Source organism: Physeter macrocephalus, chromosome 15, assembly GCF_002837175.3.
Source record: "Physeter macrocephalus isolate SW-GA chromosome 15, ASM283717v5, whole genome shotgun sequence".
NCBI classification, from domain to species: Eukaryota; Metazoa; Chordata; class Mammalia; order Artiodactyla; family Physeteridae; genus Physeter; species Physeter macrocephalus.
This window is the reverse complement of record NC_041228.1, coordinates 576392-594600: the sequence shown is the minus strand read 5'-3', so window position 1 is coordinate 594600 and position 18209 is coordinate 576392. Positions and strand designations below refer to the sequence as shown.

Genomic DNA, 18209 nt, shown 5'->3' with positions numbered 1-18209 from the left:
TGGGCATATACCCTGAGAAAACCATAATTCAAAAAGAGTCATGTACCAAACTGTTCATTGCAGCTCTATTTACAATAGGCAGGACATGGAAGCAACCTAAGTGTCCATCAACAGATGAATGGATAAAGAAGATGTGGCACATATATACAATGGAATATTACTCAGCCATAAAAAGAAATGAAACTGAGTTATTTGTAATGAGGTGGATAGACCTGGAGTCTGTCATACAGAGTGAAGTAAGTCAGAAGGAGAAAAACAAATACTGTATGCTAACACATATATATGGAATCTAAGAAAAAAAAATGTCATGAAGAGATTAGTGGTAGGACGGGAATAAAACACAGACCTACTAGAGCATGGACTTGAGGACATGGGGAGGGGGAAGGGTAAGCTGTGACGAAGTGAGAGAGTGGCAGGGACATATATGCACTACCAAATGTAAATTAGATAGCTAGTGGGAAGCTGCCGCATAGCACAGGGAGATCACCTCTGTGCTTTGTGACCACCTAGAGGGGTGGGATAGGGAGGGTGGGAGGGAGGGTGACGCAAGAGGGAAGAGATATGGAAACATATGTATATTTATAACTGATTCACTTTGTTGTAAAGCAGAAACTAACACACCATTGTAAAAGAGTTATACTCCAATAAAGATGTTAAAAAAAATCACTTAATCATATAGGCCTTGTTTTACATCATGTGGAGATTATAATGCCCACTTTGTTAAAAAAAACAAAAAACAAAAATGGGCAAAGTGGCTTCCCTGGTGGCGCAGTGGTTGAGAATCCGCCTGCCGATGCAGGGGACACGTGTTCGTGCCCCGGTCCGGGAAGATCCCACATGCCGCGGAGCGGCTGGGCCCGTGAGCAATGGCCGCTGGGCCTGTGCGTATGGAGCCTGTGCTCCGCAACGGGAGAGGCCACAACAGTGAGAGGCTCGCGTACCACAAAAAAACAAACAAACAAAAAAAATGGGCAAAGGACTTGAATAGAGATTTCTCCAAAAAAGATATACAGATGGCCAATAAGAACACGAAAAGATGGTCAGCATCCCTAATTAGGGAAATGCAAATCAAAACTACAGTGAAATACCACCTCGCATCCATCACAATGGACACTATCAAAAAAAGAGAAAATAACAAGTGTTGGTGAAAATGTGGAGAAACTGGAAACCTTGTGCAGTGGTGGTGGGAGTGTTAAATGGTGCAGTGGCTATGGAAAACATTATGGAGGTTCCTCAAAAAATAAAAATAGAATTATCATATGACCCAGCAGTTCCACTTCTGGGTATATACCCAAAAGATTGAAAGAAGAGTCTGAAAGAGATATTTGCTCCCCTTTGTTCATAGCAGCATTAATCACATTAGTCAAAAGGTGGAGGCAACCCAAGTGCCCATCAGTGGATGATGGATAAGCCAGATGTGGTCCATCCACACAACGGAATATTCAGCCTCAAAAAGGAAGCGAATTCTGGAAATTCCCTGGAGGTCCTGTGGTTAGGACTTAGCCCTGTCACTGCCAAGGGTCCAGGTTCAATCCCTCGTCGGGGAACTAAGATCCCACAAGCCGTGGTGCTGCCAAAAAAAAAAAAAGGGGGAATTCTGACACGTGCTACAACATGAATGAACCTCTTTTTTTTTTTTTTTTTAAATATTTTTATCTTGAATGAACTCTTTTTTTTTTTTTTTTTAAATATTTTTATCTAGGGATACATAGGACTTTTAAAGAATAAATTTATTTTATTTTATTTATTGTTTTTGGCTGCGTTGGGTCTCCGTTGCTGTGCGCGGGCTTTCTCTCGTTGTGGGGAGCAGGGGCTACTCTTCGTTGTGGTGCGCGGGCTTCTCATTGCGGTGGCTTCTCTTGTTGCGGAGCGTGGGCTCTAGGCACGCGGGCTTCAGTAGTTGTGCCTCGCGGGCTCTAGAGCGCAGGCTCAGTATTTATGGCACACGGGCTTAGGTGCTCTGCGGCATGTGGGATCTTCCCGGATCAGGGCTCGAACCCGTGTCCCCCGCATTGGCAGGCGGATTCTTAACCACTGTGCCACCAGGGAATCCCCTGGATGAACCTCCTTGAGGACATTTTGCTCAGTGAAATAAGCCAGTCACAAAAGGACAAATACTGTATACTTCTACTTATATGAAGTGTCTAGAATAGTCAAATTCAGATACAGAAAGTAGAAAGGTGGGTGGCAGGGCCTGGGGGGATGGGAATGGAGAGTTAGGGTTTAATGGGGACAGGGTTTCAGTTTTATAAGATGGAAAGTGCTATGGGGAGGGATGGTGCTGACGGCCACACCGCCAGCTGAATGTATTTAATACCACTGCACTGTATGCTTGAGAATGGTTAAGGTGGTAAACTTTGTTATGTGTATTTTAACACAATTTTAAAAAGCAAAAAACAGAACGAAACAAACCAGTAGGGCTTCCCTGGTGGCGCAGTGGTTGAGAATCCACCTGCCAATGCAGGGGACACAGGTTCGAGCCCTGGTCCGGGAAGATCCCACATGCCGTGGAGCAGCTAAGCCCGTGCGCCACAACTGCTGAGCCTGCGCTCTAGAGCCCACGAGCCACAACTACTGAAGCCCGTGCGCCACAACTACTGAAGCCCATGCACCTAGAGCCCGTGCTCTGCAACAAGAGAAGCCACCGCAGTGAGAAGCCCATGCGCCACAACAAAGAGGAGCCCCCGCTCGCCACAACTAGAGAAAGCCCGCGCACAGCAACGAAGACCCAACGCAGCCAAAGATTAAAAAAAAACCAAAAAAACCAGCAGCTGTGAATGACCCCATCGGTAGGACATTGGTACTTTGCTCAGATATAAGCTGTATGTTTCTACTTGAAATAGAGGGGTTCCTGCCCTCCCCTCTCGCCTGCAGGGCTGAGTGATCGGGTAGTGTGGGCCACCCCCGTGAGGGCTGCTAGTGGCCTCAGCAGGAGGGAGCACGGTGGGGCCGTCGTTGGCGGGGGGCTCTCGCCCGACGGTCACGAGTGCCTTTTCTCAGGCCTGAGCAGCTCTGCAGAGTGCAGCCAGCCTGAGTCGCACCCTTTCTTGCTGTCTTTCCTCCCGTCACGTGGCCTGGGCACTCCAGCTGCACTGAGGTTGTGCCCCCTGCTCTGCACCCCCTGTCTGACGCTCCATTCCCGGGGGGAGGGGGGAGGGTCCTCAGGGAGCAGCGGGTCTTGGTCTTTCCCGGCTCCCTGAGTATTTCCTGCCCTCACCGCCGGTCTCCGTGACGCCCAGGACTCCGGCAGGATGAAGCCCTTCCCTTGGCTGGGCTCTGCTCGTGTCGCAGGGTTTTCGGTCATCACCGTGACATGCCCTCCACCCGTCACAGCCTCCGCTGTGGTCTGCGTGTCCTCAGTGAAGGCGAGGACGACGCGTGCTGGACGGGGGCGTTGCAGGGGCGTGGCTGAGGAGAGGGCTGCACCAGGACATACGGAGAGCTCCCCAGGAGGCGGGCCGCCCAGAGTGATGCTGTCAGGAGACCGGGGCTCGCTCTTAAGCTCAGAGAGGAGCCGTGAGAGACAAGCAAGTCCTGGTTCTCCCTCCACGGTTCTCTCCTCAGCTGGCGCATCCGTACCGGACGATGATCCTGAGGGTCATGGAGACGGTCGTGAACAGTCACATCGGCGAGCTGGACAAGGACTTGGTCAGGACCAGCATCCTCCTGGCCTCCAGCGAGATGACCAAAGTGAAGGTCTGTGGGACTGACCAGGCCCTGGCTTGGGAGGGAAGCTGCTTTCCGAGGCCCTTCCTCCCAGGTGCCTTAAGGGTGTGGGTTTGTGTCCGGCTGCCTCGGGCTTGGCCCCTGGGTTCTGTGCACTGACTGCCCTCCTGGGGTGGGGAGGGTCACCCCACAACCTCCGATGGGAACTGAAGCAGAGAGCAAACTTCCCAAACCCTCAGGGCAAATGTAGGGGCGGTGGTGCCCGGTGTGTGGGGGCGCTGGGCTCGGCAGGGGCCCTGCTCGCAGCAGCAGCACGTCCCGAAGACACGCAGTCTGTCCCCTGGCTTGACTGAGGGCAGAGTGTCTCATTTCGCTTCCTGGGCGGTTTCAGGGTGAGGTCTGCCTCCTTCGGTCTGGGTGCCAGTTCAGATCTTCTGGGGGGATAGGAATTGGTTTGTGACTGGCAGCAGGCCGCCAGCAACGTCCTGGTGGCAGTGGGAAAGCGTTTCATCAGCAGCGTGATGGAGGAGATGCTGAGCAAGTTCCAGCCCGGGGTCCTGCCGCACCATTTCGTCGTGCAGACGCTCGCCAACCTCTCAGTCTCCAATGGTAGGTGGCGGCCCGGCCCCCTTCAACCCGTGCTCTCAGCGGTCGTGAGGACCTCTGAGAGCCCGCCGGCCTCGGTTCCTTGTGTCCCAGCAGCTCCACCGTGAGCCCCAGGCTGTGCAGAAGGAGCTCAAGGCGTGTGGCCGGGGTGCCCTCTGCCTCCCCTGGGGCTCAGGGCCCGAGGGAAGGACAGGCTGGTGGGGGATGGCAGTGGGGCCCCCGTGACGTACTCCTCTTGCAGTGTTCGGCATGGTGCCCTTCCTGACGTCCATCCTGAGCACCATGCTGCCCATGCTGAGTGCAGCCAAGCCCGACTCGATGAGGGTGGTGTTCTGCTGTGGTAAGACGGGGCCTCTGCGGGCAGGGGGGCCTGTGCGGGCAGGTGGGCCTCTGCGGGCGGGTGGGTCTCTGCGGGGCAGGGGCTGGGCACAGCCTGTCCACTCTTGGATCTTTTGTCTCCGCTGCCCCTTTGTGGGGCTGCAGGTCCTCCAGGCTGCAGGAGGAGGGCGGGACATTTAGAGGAAGGGTGACTGCAGGCGTGGGCTGGGTGGGCACTGCTGCAGGTAGAGACCTGGCCTCTGCCGTCTGACTGCTTTTCTCTGCTGCTGGGGACCCCCCTGCCCGGGACTTTACACTGCAGTCCCTGAGCCCTGGACGCTTGATGCGGGGCGGGAAGAGACTTAGCCAAAGCTGCAGCTGCTTCCCATTTCTCTCCCTGCTCCATGCTGGGAGAGTGACCATTCCCTGGGCATCTTGGGATGGGGTATTCACTCTCCCACCTTCTGTGTGCGGCCCTCTGCGTGCTTGGGCAGGGGACGGTGCCTCGCGGCATGACTTGATGGGAGGGGAGGGCAGTCGTGTGGGAGGGAAGCAGAGGGTCCTGAGACACGGGGGCTGAGGGGGCCTGGGCCTCTTCTAGCTGCCACCACGTTGCCCTTGTCCTTCAGCTTCCTGGTGTCCCTTGTGTCCCCACCAGTCTCAGGAAGACTGCTGGCTGCTACTGAGGGGAGGGAGAGGGAGCCCCTGGGCCATCTGAGGCCCCCACGAGGCCAGGACCCTTCTTAATCCGCAGCCCAGCCTGTTAGCTTCCACCCCAGGCTGCCAGCTAGGGAGCTGTGGTGAGGGCGTGGCCACACTGGGCAGGGCTCAGGGTTGGGGTTGGGGGCTGGTGGCCAGAGGATCGGTGTTTGGGGAGGGTTCCTAGGGAGGCTGCGTATCTTGCGCACACCTGGGGACTTTCCCAGCCAGGGCCTAGAGCTTTGGGCCCCAGCCCTCCCTGTTCACAGTGGCTTTGGGTTCAGGGTTCCCCTGCTTTCAGGGGGCCCTACGAGGGGCTCCAGCCCCTGCCAGCCCTCCTCACAACCCCCGCCTTCCCCATTCTCTCCATTCCCTGCTGTGCTCTCTTTGGTGCCTTCCTCTTGCAGGCTCCTCCCACCTGTGCGTGATTGGCAGGCTGCTTGGGTTGAAGGGCAGAAACCCTCCTTGACCTAGTTTTGGCTGAAAAGGGAATGTGTGACAGGATCCCCGGGCAGCTGGGCCGGGAATCACCGCTGAGCTGGGAATGCAGGAGCAGGACACAGAAGGGACCGAGGCAGAGCTGAGGGGCTGGGCGAGGTGCGCTGCAAACGGGGAGAAGACCAGCCTAGGACAGCATGCATCCAGGCCGCTGGGGGAACACGAAGAGCCCATGTCGGAGCCGAGGGCTTAGTTACTGGCCCCGGACAGCTCCTCTGGGGAGTACCGGCCTCACTCCGGGAAGTGCGGGGCCTGCACAGAGAGCTGACTTTCAGTTCTCAAGAGCTCCTGTCCCTGCCCTTCACAGGCCAAAGGCCCCTGCAGTTCTCACCTTGTCGGTATGTCGTGTATGAAGCAAGTGCGTGGGCCAAGAGACCTGCCCGCAGGCCGCCCTCCTGCTGAGGTGTGCGCTCCTCACCACAGATAGACGTTCAGGGTCTGCAGTTGGAGGGAACAGTGGTCCTGCCTGCTGGAGTGGCCTCAGGAGGGCCAGGAGGGCCCACAACAGCCCATCGGCGGCCTGGGTGGGCCACGAGAGGGCTGGGGCCTCCCGTCCTTCCAGACAGCCTCTGGTTCTGGGCAGATGTCTGTGTCACTGCTGGAAGGCGGCACCGTGGGCAGCGGCGCTGGGCCAAGGACAGGAACACGTGCACACTGGAAGGTTCTCGTCCAGTTTGCCGGACGCTGTGGCCAGGCAGGGGAAGAGTGGGGAGGGAGACCCAGCGACCGTGTTGACGTGTCCCAGACAGCAGGGTGCACGGCTGGCCTGGCCACACTGTCCAGCACCAATAGGCGGCCCAAAGTCACTGCCCACAAGGAAAGTCTCTGATAGGAAAGGTGGCAGCAGAATAAACAGAAACCAAGACTTGGGGAAAGCAGACAGTTCAGGGAGGAGAAAACAGGCAGGAAAGGAAATCTGTGGTTCATATCCTCAGGGGGTTAAGAGAAGATGCATTCAGGAAACAAGCATGTTGCTATGAAGAAGCTACATTTGGAGAGTAAAATTAAGCTTTGGGGAATTAAAACCATGATGAAAATGGAAAGCAGAAATGGAAGAGAAAGTTGAGGAAATCCTCCAGAAAATAGAGCAAAAATGCAAATATATGGAAAATAGGAGAGAAAGAAAAGAATTAGCAGCCTAGGCCATGAAGCCAGCATTCGAATAAGACACCCTGGAAAGAACGAACGGAGAGAGTGGAGTGGGGGAGTCGTGCAGTAATCCCCGAACCTGCCCTGGAGCAGGATCTGTTCCTGATGGAGGCCCTCCAAGCACCGCGCCAGGAAGACTGTGCGGGGGGTGGGGCAGGGATGGTCCAAGGAGGCTGAGGAAATGGGGTGGCCTTGCCTTCTCCCGCTCAAGGGAGAGCGTCAGAAAGCTCCAGTGGAAGGCACCCTCTGAGAATGAGAACCCTGCCCAGGTGCTACTTGAGCAGGAGGGTAAAGATTCTTCTGGAGAAGCAAGGATCAGGGAGGGTGCGGTCCCACACGGCGGGTCGAGGGAGCCCCAGGGTGTGCGGCAAGAGATGTGCAGGCTGCCTTAGTGACTCGTGCCGGGAGAGCCAAGGCGACTCAAACCGCAGGTGGTCGGTTACTCTGGGAAGCAAAGCTGCTCATGGAGGGAGCGGGTGGGCTCTGGCAGCACGGGTCTGAAGGGATGGACGGAAAGGACTGGCCCCGGCCTCGCGGGGAGTAGGCGAGGAACGTCGTGGACGCGTTATTTATCGAGAGATGGATCCAAACCCCATGTTTGCTTCTGGAGAAAGGGAAATCGGGCTGGCGGAGGGTGTATGAGAATTGCTCTTTTACCTTATGCCTGTGTGTATACCTGATGAAAAACTCAAACCTAGTAACAGATCGGGGGGTGGGTTTCTGCTTCTGGCCATATAGTAGCCTGTTATCCTGAAATACCTTCCCATGCAACATACCTAGGATCCCTGATCAGTTTGACCAACAGCCTGACTGAACAGCTCAGGGAGGCAAAAGAGTAGGGGGACGAAGGGGGCGTCGAGGAGCGGGGCGTTTAGAGAGGAGCTGAGGGTTCTCGGGGCACCTGCAGCCTCGGTTTTAGCAGCCATGTGGCAGGTAGGGGACCAGAGCCCACCTCAGGGGCCCATCCTCAGTGGAAGGGCTGCCCATGACACAGAAACCTTCCCCCAGGAGGTAGTTTTCTCTCAGAATTTCTTTATGTTCTCTCTTGAGCACGTGTGAACGTGGCTGCCCTCCTGTAGATGGAGGGTTAGGGTTAGTCTTTCTGCTGGGCTGCAAAGCCCAAGCTGAGAAATTAGCCTTACAGGTGGGCCAGGTTTGAGGTTGTGAGCTGGGGCAAGTAAAGACCCCCGGGGCAGCTGCTGCAGCCCCTGCCTGGGCGCCGGGCTCTGCCCTCGGGAGGCCCAGCCGGGAGCCGCCGCCTCTCCAGGCCATTCCATCCTCATCTCCCCCTCCACTGCCCAGGCCCCATGGCCAGGTCCTGGCCTCCGGCTCTCCTTTGTGGCCCCATCGTCTCCCTTGACCCAGGGTCCAGGTCCTGCTGACCGCTCGCAGGTCTGCACCAAAGCGAGTCCCCAGGCTTACCCGCCTGGTGTCCACAGCACGGTCCCTTCCACGGACAGAGCCCCCCAGGCCAGAGCTCCCCACTCTCGGCACCCCGCCACCGTGCCCCCAGGTCTTCTTCCTACACATGTCCTGGGGGGCCCACGCCTGCCTGGCACTGCGGCCCTTGAAAGCGCATGGCATGCGTCTCTGTGAGGGGAGAGGTGGGCACAGCACACTGGAGTGGGCCAGGCGTGGTGGCCTGGGGGCGTTTTGGGGAGGTTGGTGCCTGTACTGGTTTTCTTGGACCACCTTAACGAAGGATCACAAATTGGGGGGGTTAAAACAACAGAAATGTGTTCTCTACGGCTCAGGAGGCCAGGATTCCGAGAGCAGGGTGTTGGCAGGGCCGTGCGCCCTCTGCGGCTCTGGAGAGGAGCCTTCCAGGCCCCCTGGCGTCTGGAGGTGCCCGTGCATCCTGGCGCGTTGGCTCGAGGCTGCAGCAGTGCAGCTCTGCCTCCGTTGTCCCCGCGCGTCTTTCTCTCTTCTTGTGAGGACACGGTCTTGTTTGAGTTGCCCCCCCCCCCCGTGACCTCATCTTGACGCATTGCATCTGCAAAGGCCCTATTTCCGAAAAAGGTCACGTTCTGAGCTTCTGTGAAGCGCACGAGTTGGGGGACCCTTCGCGCCTGCACAGCGCCTCGGTCCCGAGCTTGGCTGGGTGTGCTCTGGAGGGTGTCTCGCAGGCGGCCTGGCATGTTAGAAGGGACAGGTGTCGCGCGGAGCCTGTGCGGCCATGGGCCGGCCGCCACTTACTGCGTGGGTCGCCACAGCTCTGCAGCGCTTCAGCGAGAGCACCCTGGAGTACCTGGCCGACCTGGACCAGGCCCCCGACCCCACTGTCAGGAAGGATGCCTTCGCCACTGACATCTTCAACGCCTACGACATCCTCTTTCACCACTGGCTGCAGAGCCGGGAAGCCAAGGTATGTGCGGCCCGTAGGGACCTGTGGCCTCGCCTAGCTGGCTTTCCTCTCCCACCCCCAGCCTGGAGGTACTGTTCCAGTCACCTGGGCCTCTTCTGCTGTCCTGTGGGTTCTTGCGGGGGGGGGGGGGGTTGGGGGTCTGTCTTCCCGTGCCCCCCCCCCGCCAAGGTATGTGCGGCCCGTAGGGACCTGTGGCCTCGCCTAGCTGGCTTTCCTCTCCCACCCCCAGCCTGGAGGTACTGTTCCAGTCACCTGGGCCTCTTCTGCTGTCCTGTGGGTTCTTGCGGGGGGGGGGGGGGTTGAGATCTGTCTACACGTGCCCCTCCCTCCCCCGCCCCATAGGTCCTCACAGAGTAGGGCTAGTTTTCTGGGGCCCCAGCGCTGGACCTCTCCCCCTGGGCCCACTCGCTCCTCCCCTTTAGGACCCCCACTCGCAGTAACCCGGGTCTTCGAGTCCGGCTGTGGGGTCCTTGGTGAAGGGCTCTTTGCACATCTCTGCCCCGGGCTGACGGGCGTTGCCAGCCGGTCCGCACGCGAGCTCCTGTCCCTGTGTCCCCCCAGCTGCGGCTCGCTGTGGTGGAGGCCCTGGGGCCCATGAGCCACCTGCTGCCCAGCGAGAAGCTGGAGGAGCAGCTCCCCAAGCTCCTGCCTGGAGTCCTTGGCCTCTACAAGAAGCACACCGAGACCGTCCATGTGTCCAAGGTGCGTTCAGGAGTTCAGCTGCAGGGGGCGCGGGGTCGGGGGGCAGCCCCGGAGGCAGTCAGCCTCGGCGGGGGCCGTGGACGGGAGCAAGGGAGCCAGGCCCACCTGGCCTCGCCGCGCGCCCCCTTCCCGGCCCTCCCCTGCGAGCGCTAGGGCGGAGGGCTGGGAGACTCCCGCAGCCAACAGGGTTGGGGCTGGGGCAGGAGGAGGCCCTGACGGCCCCTCTCCTCCCTCCTCGAGCAGAGCCTGGGCCAGATCCTCGAGGCGGCCGCGAGCGTGGGCAGCCGCACGCTGGACGTCCAGCTTGACTCACTCCTGGCTGCCCTGCACGCTCAGGTGGGCTGGGGGCCCAGGGAGGGGTGGGAGCACGCTGGGGAGGTGCCTGCTGAGGGTTAGGGAGCAGGAGGCGGGGCTGAAGTGCGGGCTTCCCTCGGGGCTACGGCCCCCTGTCGTCTGCCCAACGCTGGGGCTCGGGCCGCGCGACACAGGCCAGTCCCGGCATGCAGGGACCGGAGCAGGCAGCCAGCAGGCTAGGGGCAGCTCTGGGGCCATCCGCACTGGCAGTGCGTCCCGAGGGCCCGGGCTCAGGTGGAGACCCCCTTCAGGGGTCCTGAAGGCTCTGATGGAGAAAGGGCTTCAGGGAGGCTCCTCAGCCGTGCACACCCTGCCCCCCCAGGCCAGATGAGGGGCGTGGAGGTCACGGGAGCTCTGGGGGGGACGTTGCGCCCGTGGGACTTTCTGAGTGGGAGAGAAGAGGGGCGGAAAACTAGAGCGCACGTGGGCAGGCGTCCCCCCCCCACCCCGCCCCCGCCGGGCACCTCTGTGCCTGCTCCACTCCTACACCTGCCGGATGCCGGCCTGGCCCCCCGGACCCACCCGCCTGAGCCCTCACCTGCCACACACACGACGGCGCCCGGTGAGGGCCGGGGGTCGGGCTGTGGTAGAGAGATGAAGTAGTAATTTTAGTGTGTGAGCAACGGTAATGAACCTGAAAAACTGTGTGAAGTGGATAGATTCCTAGAAAAATCTTTAAAATGTCAAAATTAGCAGAGAAGAAATAGAAAACTTGACTAAACCAGTAAAGAAATGGAAACAACATTCCAAGCCCTTCCTTTCTGAAAGCAAACCCAGGACCCACGTGGTTTGAAGGTTGCGTTCTTCCAAACTTTTGAGGGACAGCTCATTTGCACCCTACACAGGTCGGCTTGGAAATGAGAAAAGGATCCAGAGCTGCCTAATAGATTCTTTGAGGCTGGTCTTGATTCCAAATCCAAGTCAGGACCACACAGAAAAATCTAGGTCTACTACTGTGAGGCTAGATGTGAGGATCGTGTGCTCAGTGAAGGGAGTTGCCCCACACTGCGCTCCCAGCACTGCGCCCTCAGCACTGTGCACCCTCAGCACTGCTCTCCCAGCACTGCGCCCTCAGCACTGCACCCTCAGCACCGTTCCCTCAGCACTGTACCCTCAGCACTGTGCACCCTCAGCACTGCTCTCCCAGCACTGCACCCTCAGCACTGCACCCTCAGCACTGCACACCCTCAGCACTGCTCTCCCAGCACTGTGCCCTCAGCACTGCACCCTCAGCACTGTTCCCTCAGCACTGTACCCTCAGCACTGTGCACCCTCAGCACTGCTCTCCCAGCACTGCACCCTCAGCACTGCACCCTCAGCACTGTGCACCCTCAGCACTGCACACCCTCAGCACTGCTCTCCCAGCACTGCGCCCTCAGCACTGCATCCTCAGCACCGTTCCCTCAGCACTGCGCCCTCAGCACTGCGCTCCCAGTACACGAGGGGTGTAGGGCCCAGCCGGGGGGCTGCACAGCGCTGAGGCCTGTCGGCTCACCTCATCATGGAACGAAATTCCCGAAAATATTCTCTGATATCAATCAATGCAGAAAAAGCTTTTGATAAAGTTCAACACCTATTTGTCAGAGCTCTTAGCAACCAGGATCAGAAAGGAACTTCTCTAACTTGATGAAGTTTAAATACCCAAACCCTCCACGTACATCATAGTGAATGGGAGACAGGTACGTTTCCTCTAGTGTCAGGAGCAGGAAAGAGCCCCACTCTCAATGTTAATGGGGAAAGGAACAGAAATGGGGGGAGCGAGGACAGACCTGTCGTTCATCTTCTCCCGGCCACCCACCCTCCGTCCTGGTCCCCGCTTTGCTTTTGCCGAGTCTCCGAGCTCCTCTTAATACACTTAGCAACAGGTGGGTTGCCACTCGGGTCTCCCCAGCGAGAAGGCACAGGCGTGAGGGGGAGGGTTTGCTCTGTTCTGTTCCCTGCTGTCCCAGCACCGGTGCCTGTTACTCGGGAGCGCTCAGTAGGTGTTTGTTTTATGGATGGTTGATTTATTCATCCAGAGATGCACTCATACATGAACTGAATCGGTTCACAAATACTAGAACTAAGTTCAGCAAGGTTGCCAGTTACAAGACCACCCTGTAAAAATCAGGAGCATTCTTCTCCATCAGTAGTGACCAACTAGAAAGTACAAAAAAATGACCATTTATAATAGCAACAGAAACTTATCGTAAAGTATCTGGGAATTCACCTAACGAAGAACGCCTAAGATCTCTATGGAGAAAAAGTTTACAACTCTGAGAAAAGTGAGGAAAAAAATGAGAGATGTAGCACAATATCATTTACTTAATATAAAAGTGATTTCATAAAACTGTAAAAACAAACAGTGATTATCTGTGGGATGGGGGTGAGGTTTAAACAGGAAATATAAATATATAAAAGCTGAAAAGGCAGAAAAAATGTGATATTTCCTTTTCTTAGAGCTTTCCATTCATGTCTTTTGTTTTTCTATTGGTTTTTAGGGAGTTTTTTTCATATTGATCTGTAGCAGTTATTTATAGTCTCATATCATGTATGTATAAATGTTTCTACTTTGTCCGTTATCTGTGGCTCTGTTTATGGTATTTTTTGCCATGCAAAATTATTTAGTTTTTACACCATCATTTATCCATCTTTTATGTTACAGTTCAGCTTTTGCTACACTTGGAAAAGGCTTTCGAGTTTTGCAATTAATTTTTAGCTTCTCTCATTTTCCCCTATACTTTTACTGTGTAATCCGTCTGGAGTTTATTTTAGGGAAAAAGTGAGAACCTAGTTTTATCTTTTTTCCAGATGACTACCCATTTGCACTAGTTATCTATTGCCCTTTGACCGATCACTCCAAAACTTAGCACGTGAAAACAGCAGCGGTTTACTCTCTCCAAGTCACTGCGGAGTCCTGAGCAGCTCAGGCTCCCGCGTGGTCATGGTCACGCATCTTCTGAAGGCTCCCCGGGGGGCGGGGGTTCTGCTTCCAAGCCGGCTCCCTGCTCCTGGGCTGCCTGAGCGTCCCCAGGGCTGGCGGCTGAGTGAGCCCGGGAGCAGGCAGGAAGCCGCGGTGCCTTTTAGGGCCAGGTTAGGTCTTTGCAGTGGAAGTGACAAGGGGCACCCTGGGGGCCTGGAGCAGAACCCGGCCGCCTGGCATTCCCCTGCTCCTGCACCGCTGGTACTTCTCACCTTAGAGCCCTGTGCCCGGAGGCCCTGCGGGTGTCCTTTGTTTTGACCTTGAGGGGTTGAGGGGGGACGGGGGTGCCACCCAGAGCTCAGCCCCCGGTGAGTGTCACCCGCTGAGGTGCAGTGGAGCCCAGAGACACATCTGCCAACAGCCTCTGTTTTTACTTTTACTAGTGCAGCTTCTTTTTCTTTTACAATTTTGAACGAATGGACTCTAGGTATTTTGGTTTCCAGTGCTTTCTATATTCTAGAAGTCCGTGGTTTCCAGCCCAGGATGTCATGCCCAGGAAAGTGGGAAACTGTCTCCTTTCTCATCAAGGAATGTGTCTTGGCGATTTGTTTTCCTGGCTGGTGGGGGGAAGGGTGGGGTGTAGAAGGAGCCAGGACTGTTTTCCCTTGAGAGGGCCAACTGTAAGGTGTGGGCTGAGGTCCCCAGGGCGCTTCCAGTCACAGGCGAGGGGCTCCTGCACCCAGGTAAGAGAGCGCCTGAGGGACCTGCCCCTGCATGGTGGTTGAGGTGGAGCCTGGGCCCAGCATCTTCAGGGGACCTGTCCCTCCCGTGGCCTTGCTGGGCCCCTGTGACTGTGCCCTCTATTCCCGGAGCAGATCTGCGTGCCCGTGGAGTCCTCGAGCCCTCTGGTGATGAGCAACCAGAAGGAGGTGCTGCGCTGCTTCACGGTGCTGGGTACGAGGCTGGCGGCCTGGCTGCTCCGGGGGGCGGGGGGGGCCCTTTGTCGAGTGTGCTGCCCGCCTGTGTCTCTGGGGAGCATACGGCCAAGGCCTGGCTGGGCCGCAGCCCCGAGCGTCCGGCCTCCCTGGCCGCCGGGCCTTGCTTGTCTTGGAGGTGCAGGCGGCCAGCAGGGAGCAAAGGACAGCTCGTTACAAACAGCGTTTTGATGAGCGCTTGCCCTGCAGCATGCTGCTCGCCCGACCGCCTGCTGGCCTTCCTGCTGCCCAAGCTGGACACCAGCAACGAGAGGACCCGTGTGGGCACCCTCCAGGTCGTGAGGCACATCATCAACTCGGCCGGTAAGTGCCCTGTGGCGCAGAGATGGAAAAGGCAGACATTGTCCAGCTTTTAGGTGAAAAGGAACATTTTGCTTTGAATTCTTTAAATAGTTTCCCCAACTTTCTATTTTGCAAAATTCCAAACTTTTTGAAAAGTTGCAGCAGTAGCGCTCATCTGCCTCCCAGCAGGTGTCCGTCACTGACGTTTGCCCTTGACAGCTGGCTGCAGACAGTGGGACACGGCACCCCTGACCCTGGGCCAGCAGCTGCCACATGCCCACGGGTCTGGTGGCTCAGAGCCCCGCTGACCCGTCACGCTGTCTGCCGCAGCTGCCCCTCAGCGTGGGGTCTGTGCGCAGGCATATGTTGGTAGGTTGTGTCATCTTCGATGTGGACCTTTGAGAAGAGTTGAGGCCGGTTCTGTAGACAGTCCCTCGGTTTCCATGTGTCTGATGATTTCCTCACAATTGGTTGGAAGAATTCAGGTTTCTTGCTTTTAAGGCTAATTTAATCAGCAGTCAGCTTGAACAGTTTTCACACTTAAGTCTGTTTTTTTCCGGTGAGTCTTGGTTGCTTAACAGTGGCCATGGCCGTGGGCCACATCAGGCCTGCAGCCTGCTTTTGTACAGCCCGTGAGCTGAGAGTGGTTTTCACATGGCAGCAGGTTGTATGTACAAGCAAACAAAGAAGAATATGTGACGGAGACCACTTGTGGCCCTGGAAGCCTAAGTGTTCTCTGTCTGACCCTCGAACAAGCATGTGGACCACATGGCGCCTGTGGACTTGGCAGCTCTCGGGTTTGGGGAGTGAGGGGGCAGCCCTTGGCGGGCAGGGCCGGGTCCTGCCGTGAGCCCAGGAGCACGTGGCTGGTGGCCTGCTGGCTCCCTGGGGAAGGGTGGTGCTGGGACAGAGAGCAAGGCCTCTCACCTGAGCCACAGCGCCCTCAGGAGCCCAGGTGCCTGCGGGCCTCGTCTGGGCCTCGGCCGGGCCTTCTCTTCCTCTCTGATCTGCTGTTTATGGTCATTAGTGGCACTGAACGTTTTTTACGCGTTTAGCCTCGCTTGCCTTTCCTTTGTTAATTCTTCTCTCGCGATTATGTTCCAAAGTCACTTCGTATCCACGTGTCTTTCATTTTTTCCTTTAAGTTCTTTCTCTGGCCATAAGTGTATATGCGTATGTATGGTTAGGACTTGGTGCTGTCACTGCCCAGGCCCCGGGTTCAATCCCTGCTCAGGGAACTAAGATCCTGCAAGCCACGTGGCGTGGCCAAAAGAAAGATGTGGTACATATAGAAAGTGGAATGCTACTCGGCCATAAAAAGAATGAAATTATGCCATTGCAGCAACATGGATGGACCTAGAGATTATCATACTAAGTGAAGTAAGTCAGAAAGAAGACATATACAATATATCACTTTTATGTGGAATCTAAAATATGACAGAAATGAACTTATTTACAAAATAGAAACACAGACAAAATAAACTTGTTACCAAAGGGGAAAATTGGGGGGAAGAGATAAATTAGGAGTTTGGGATTAACAGATACATACTACTATATATAAAATAGATAAACAACAAGGTCCTACTGTGTAGGACAGGGAACTATACTCAGTATCTTGTAATAAACTATAATGGAAAACAATCTGAAAAAGAATAGATACATAGGGCTTCCCTGGTGGCGCAGTGGTTAAGAGTCCGCCTGCCGATGCAGGGGGACACGGGTTCGAGCCCTGGTCCGGGAAGATCCCACATGCCGCGGAGCAACTAAGCCCGTGCGCCACAACTAGTGAGCCTGTGCTCTAGAGCCCGCGAGCCACAACTACTGAGCCTACACACCTAGAGCCTGTGCTCCACAACAAGAGAAGCCACCGCAATGAGAAACCCGCACACCGCAGGGAAGGGTAGCCCCTGATCACCACAGCTAGAGAAAGCCTGTGCGCAGCAACGAATGCAATGCAGTCAAAAAAAAAAAGAATTGATACGTATACGTATAACTAACTGAATCACTTTGCTGAACGCCAGCAACACTGTAAGTAAACTCTACTTCAGTAAAAAAGTAAAATTTTTAACAATTATATATATATATATTTATATATATTTAAATCTCTCCCTTTGGGGGGGCTTGGCCCTTGGTGGTTTAATTTGCTTGTTTACAGTTGTGGTAAAATACACATAACATGAAACTTTCCATGCTCAGCGTTGTAGATGTACACTCAGTAGTGATAAGTACATTCACATTGCTGTGCAGCCACCTCCAGGACCCTTTTCATCCTGCAAACCTGAAACTCTGTCCCTACTAAACAACACTCCCCACATTTCAGTCCCTTTTAAACCGCAGGTTTCCTGTGCTCTTTTCTTTCCCTTGTAATTTATCCGTGGAAGAGCCTAGGCCATTGGACCTGTGGAGTTTCACACGGTCAGCTTGGCAGGCTGTGTTCTCGAGGTGCAGATTGAGGTTTTCTCGTCCGTCTGGATTTCTTGCAAATTGGCAAGAACTCAGACTCCAGTCGAGTCCCTTTGGCAAGACTGTAGGGGGCACAGTGTGTACCAGGCGGCCTCGGCAGCAGTGACGTTCACCACCTGGGGCACGGCTGGTGCTGCGCTGATTCGCTGGGCGCCTTGATGAAGAGATACTCTTCACCTGCCACTCAGCCCCGCAGAAGTGTGGCTTATGGAGGCACTGCAGGCTCAGCTGCTGGCTCCTTTGTTTTGTCAGTTTTCAAGATAATAACACTGGTCCCCTATCATCTTCTAAGGGTGACCATTGCTCTTTAAAAATATCATAGGGACTCGTGAATTCAAACATATTTGAGAAATTTCAGTTCATTGCAGTTCTTACCATTATTTTTTAAATTAATTTTCATTGGAGCATAGATGATTTACAGTGTCATTTTAGATTCTGCTGTACAGCAAAGTGAATCAGCCGCACGTATCCGTATATCCCCTATTTTTTAGACTATATTCCCATCTAGGTCACCACAGAGCGCTGAGTAGAGTTCCCTGTGCTAGACGGTAGGTCCTTATTTGTTATCTATAGTTATTACCATTATTGGAGCTCAAATTGTGTCGTCTCCAGGGAGTGGGGAGACTTCTTCAAGTTCGGAGTCCTTTGATGATGCACTAAGCTCATCATGTATATTTCTTGCCCCAGACCTGGAATCAGCCATTCCAGGCTGTGAGGCCTCCAGCTCCCCGTGTGAGGTGGGATCATGACACACCCCTCCCCTGGGGCTGTCCTTGGAATGACGGCGCCACCACTGTGCTCCCCGTCTCTGTTTTCATTTAAAAAATTTTATTTATTTATTTATTTTATTTTATTTCTTTTATTTTTGGCTGCGTTGGGTCGTCATTGCTGCGCGCGGGCTTTTCTCTAGTTGCAGAGAGCGGGGGCTACTCTTCGTTGCGGTGCACAGGCTTCTCATTGCAGTGGCTTGTCTTGTTGCGGAGCACAGGCTCTAGGTGCACGGGCTTCAGTAGTTGTGGCACGCGGGCTCAGTAGTTGTGGCTCATGGGCTCTAGAGTGCAGGCTCAGTAGTTGTGGCACACGGGCTTAGTTGCTCTGCGGCATGTGGGATCTTCCTGGACCAGGGATCGATCGAAACGGTGTCCCCTGCATTGGCAGGCAGATTCTTTTTTTTTTTTTTTTTTTTTTTGCGGTACGCGGGCCTCTCACT

The 18209-nt window shown here is 55.4% G+C and overlaps 1 protein-coding gene across 6 annotated transcripts in view; it reads left to right on the top strand.

The window, feature by feature from the left end:
- Positions 1–18209, top strand: part of MROH1 (maestro heat like repeat family member 1) — a 76634-nt gene that overhangs the window by 24300 nt on the left and 34125 nt on the right. For all 6 annotated transcript variants that reach the window (XR_008619514.1, XR_008619515.1, XM_055091262.1 and 3 more), the window contains 8 exons: positions 3565–3696; positions 4113–4275; positions 4514–4612; positions 9150–9301; positions 9863–10003; positions 10247–10339; positions 14135–14213; positions 14444–14557. Coding sequence is in view for 4 of the 6 variants with exons in the window: in XM_055091262.1 (XP_054947237.1) it covers positions 3565–3696; positions 4113–4275; positions 4514–4612; positions 9150–9301; positions 9863–10003; positions 10247–10339; positions 14135–14213; positions 14444–14557 (973 nt within the window). In the remaining 2 variants the exon portion in view is untranslated. The remainder of the gene's footprint in view (positions 1–3564; positions 3697–4112; positions 4276–4513; positions 4613–9149; positions 9302–9862; positions 10004–10246; positions 10340–14134; positions 14214–14443; positions 14558–18209) is intronic.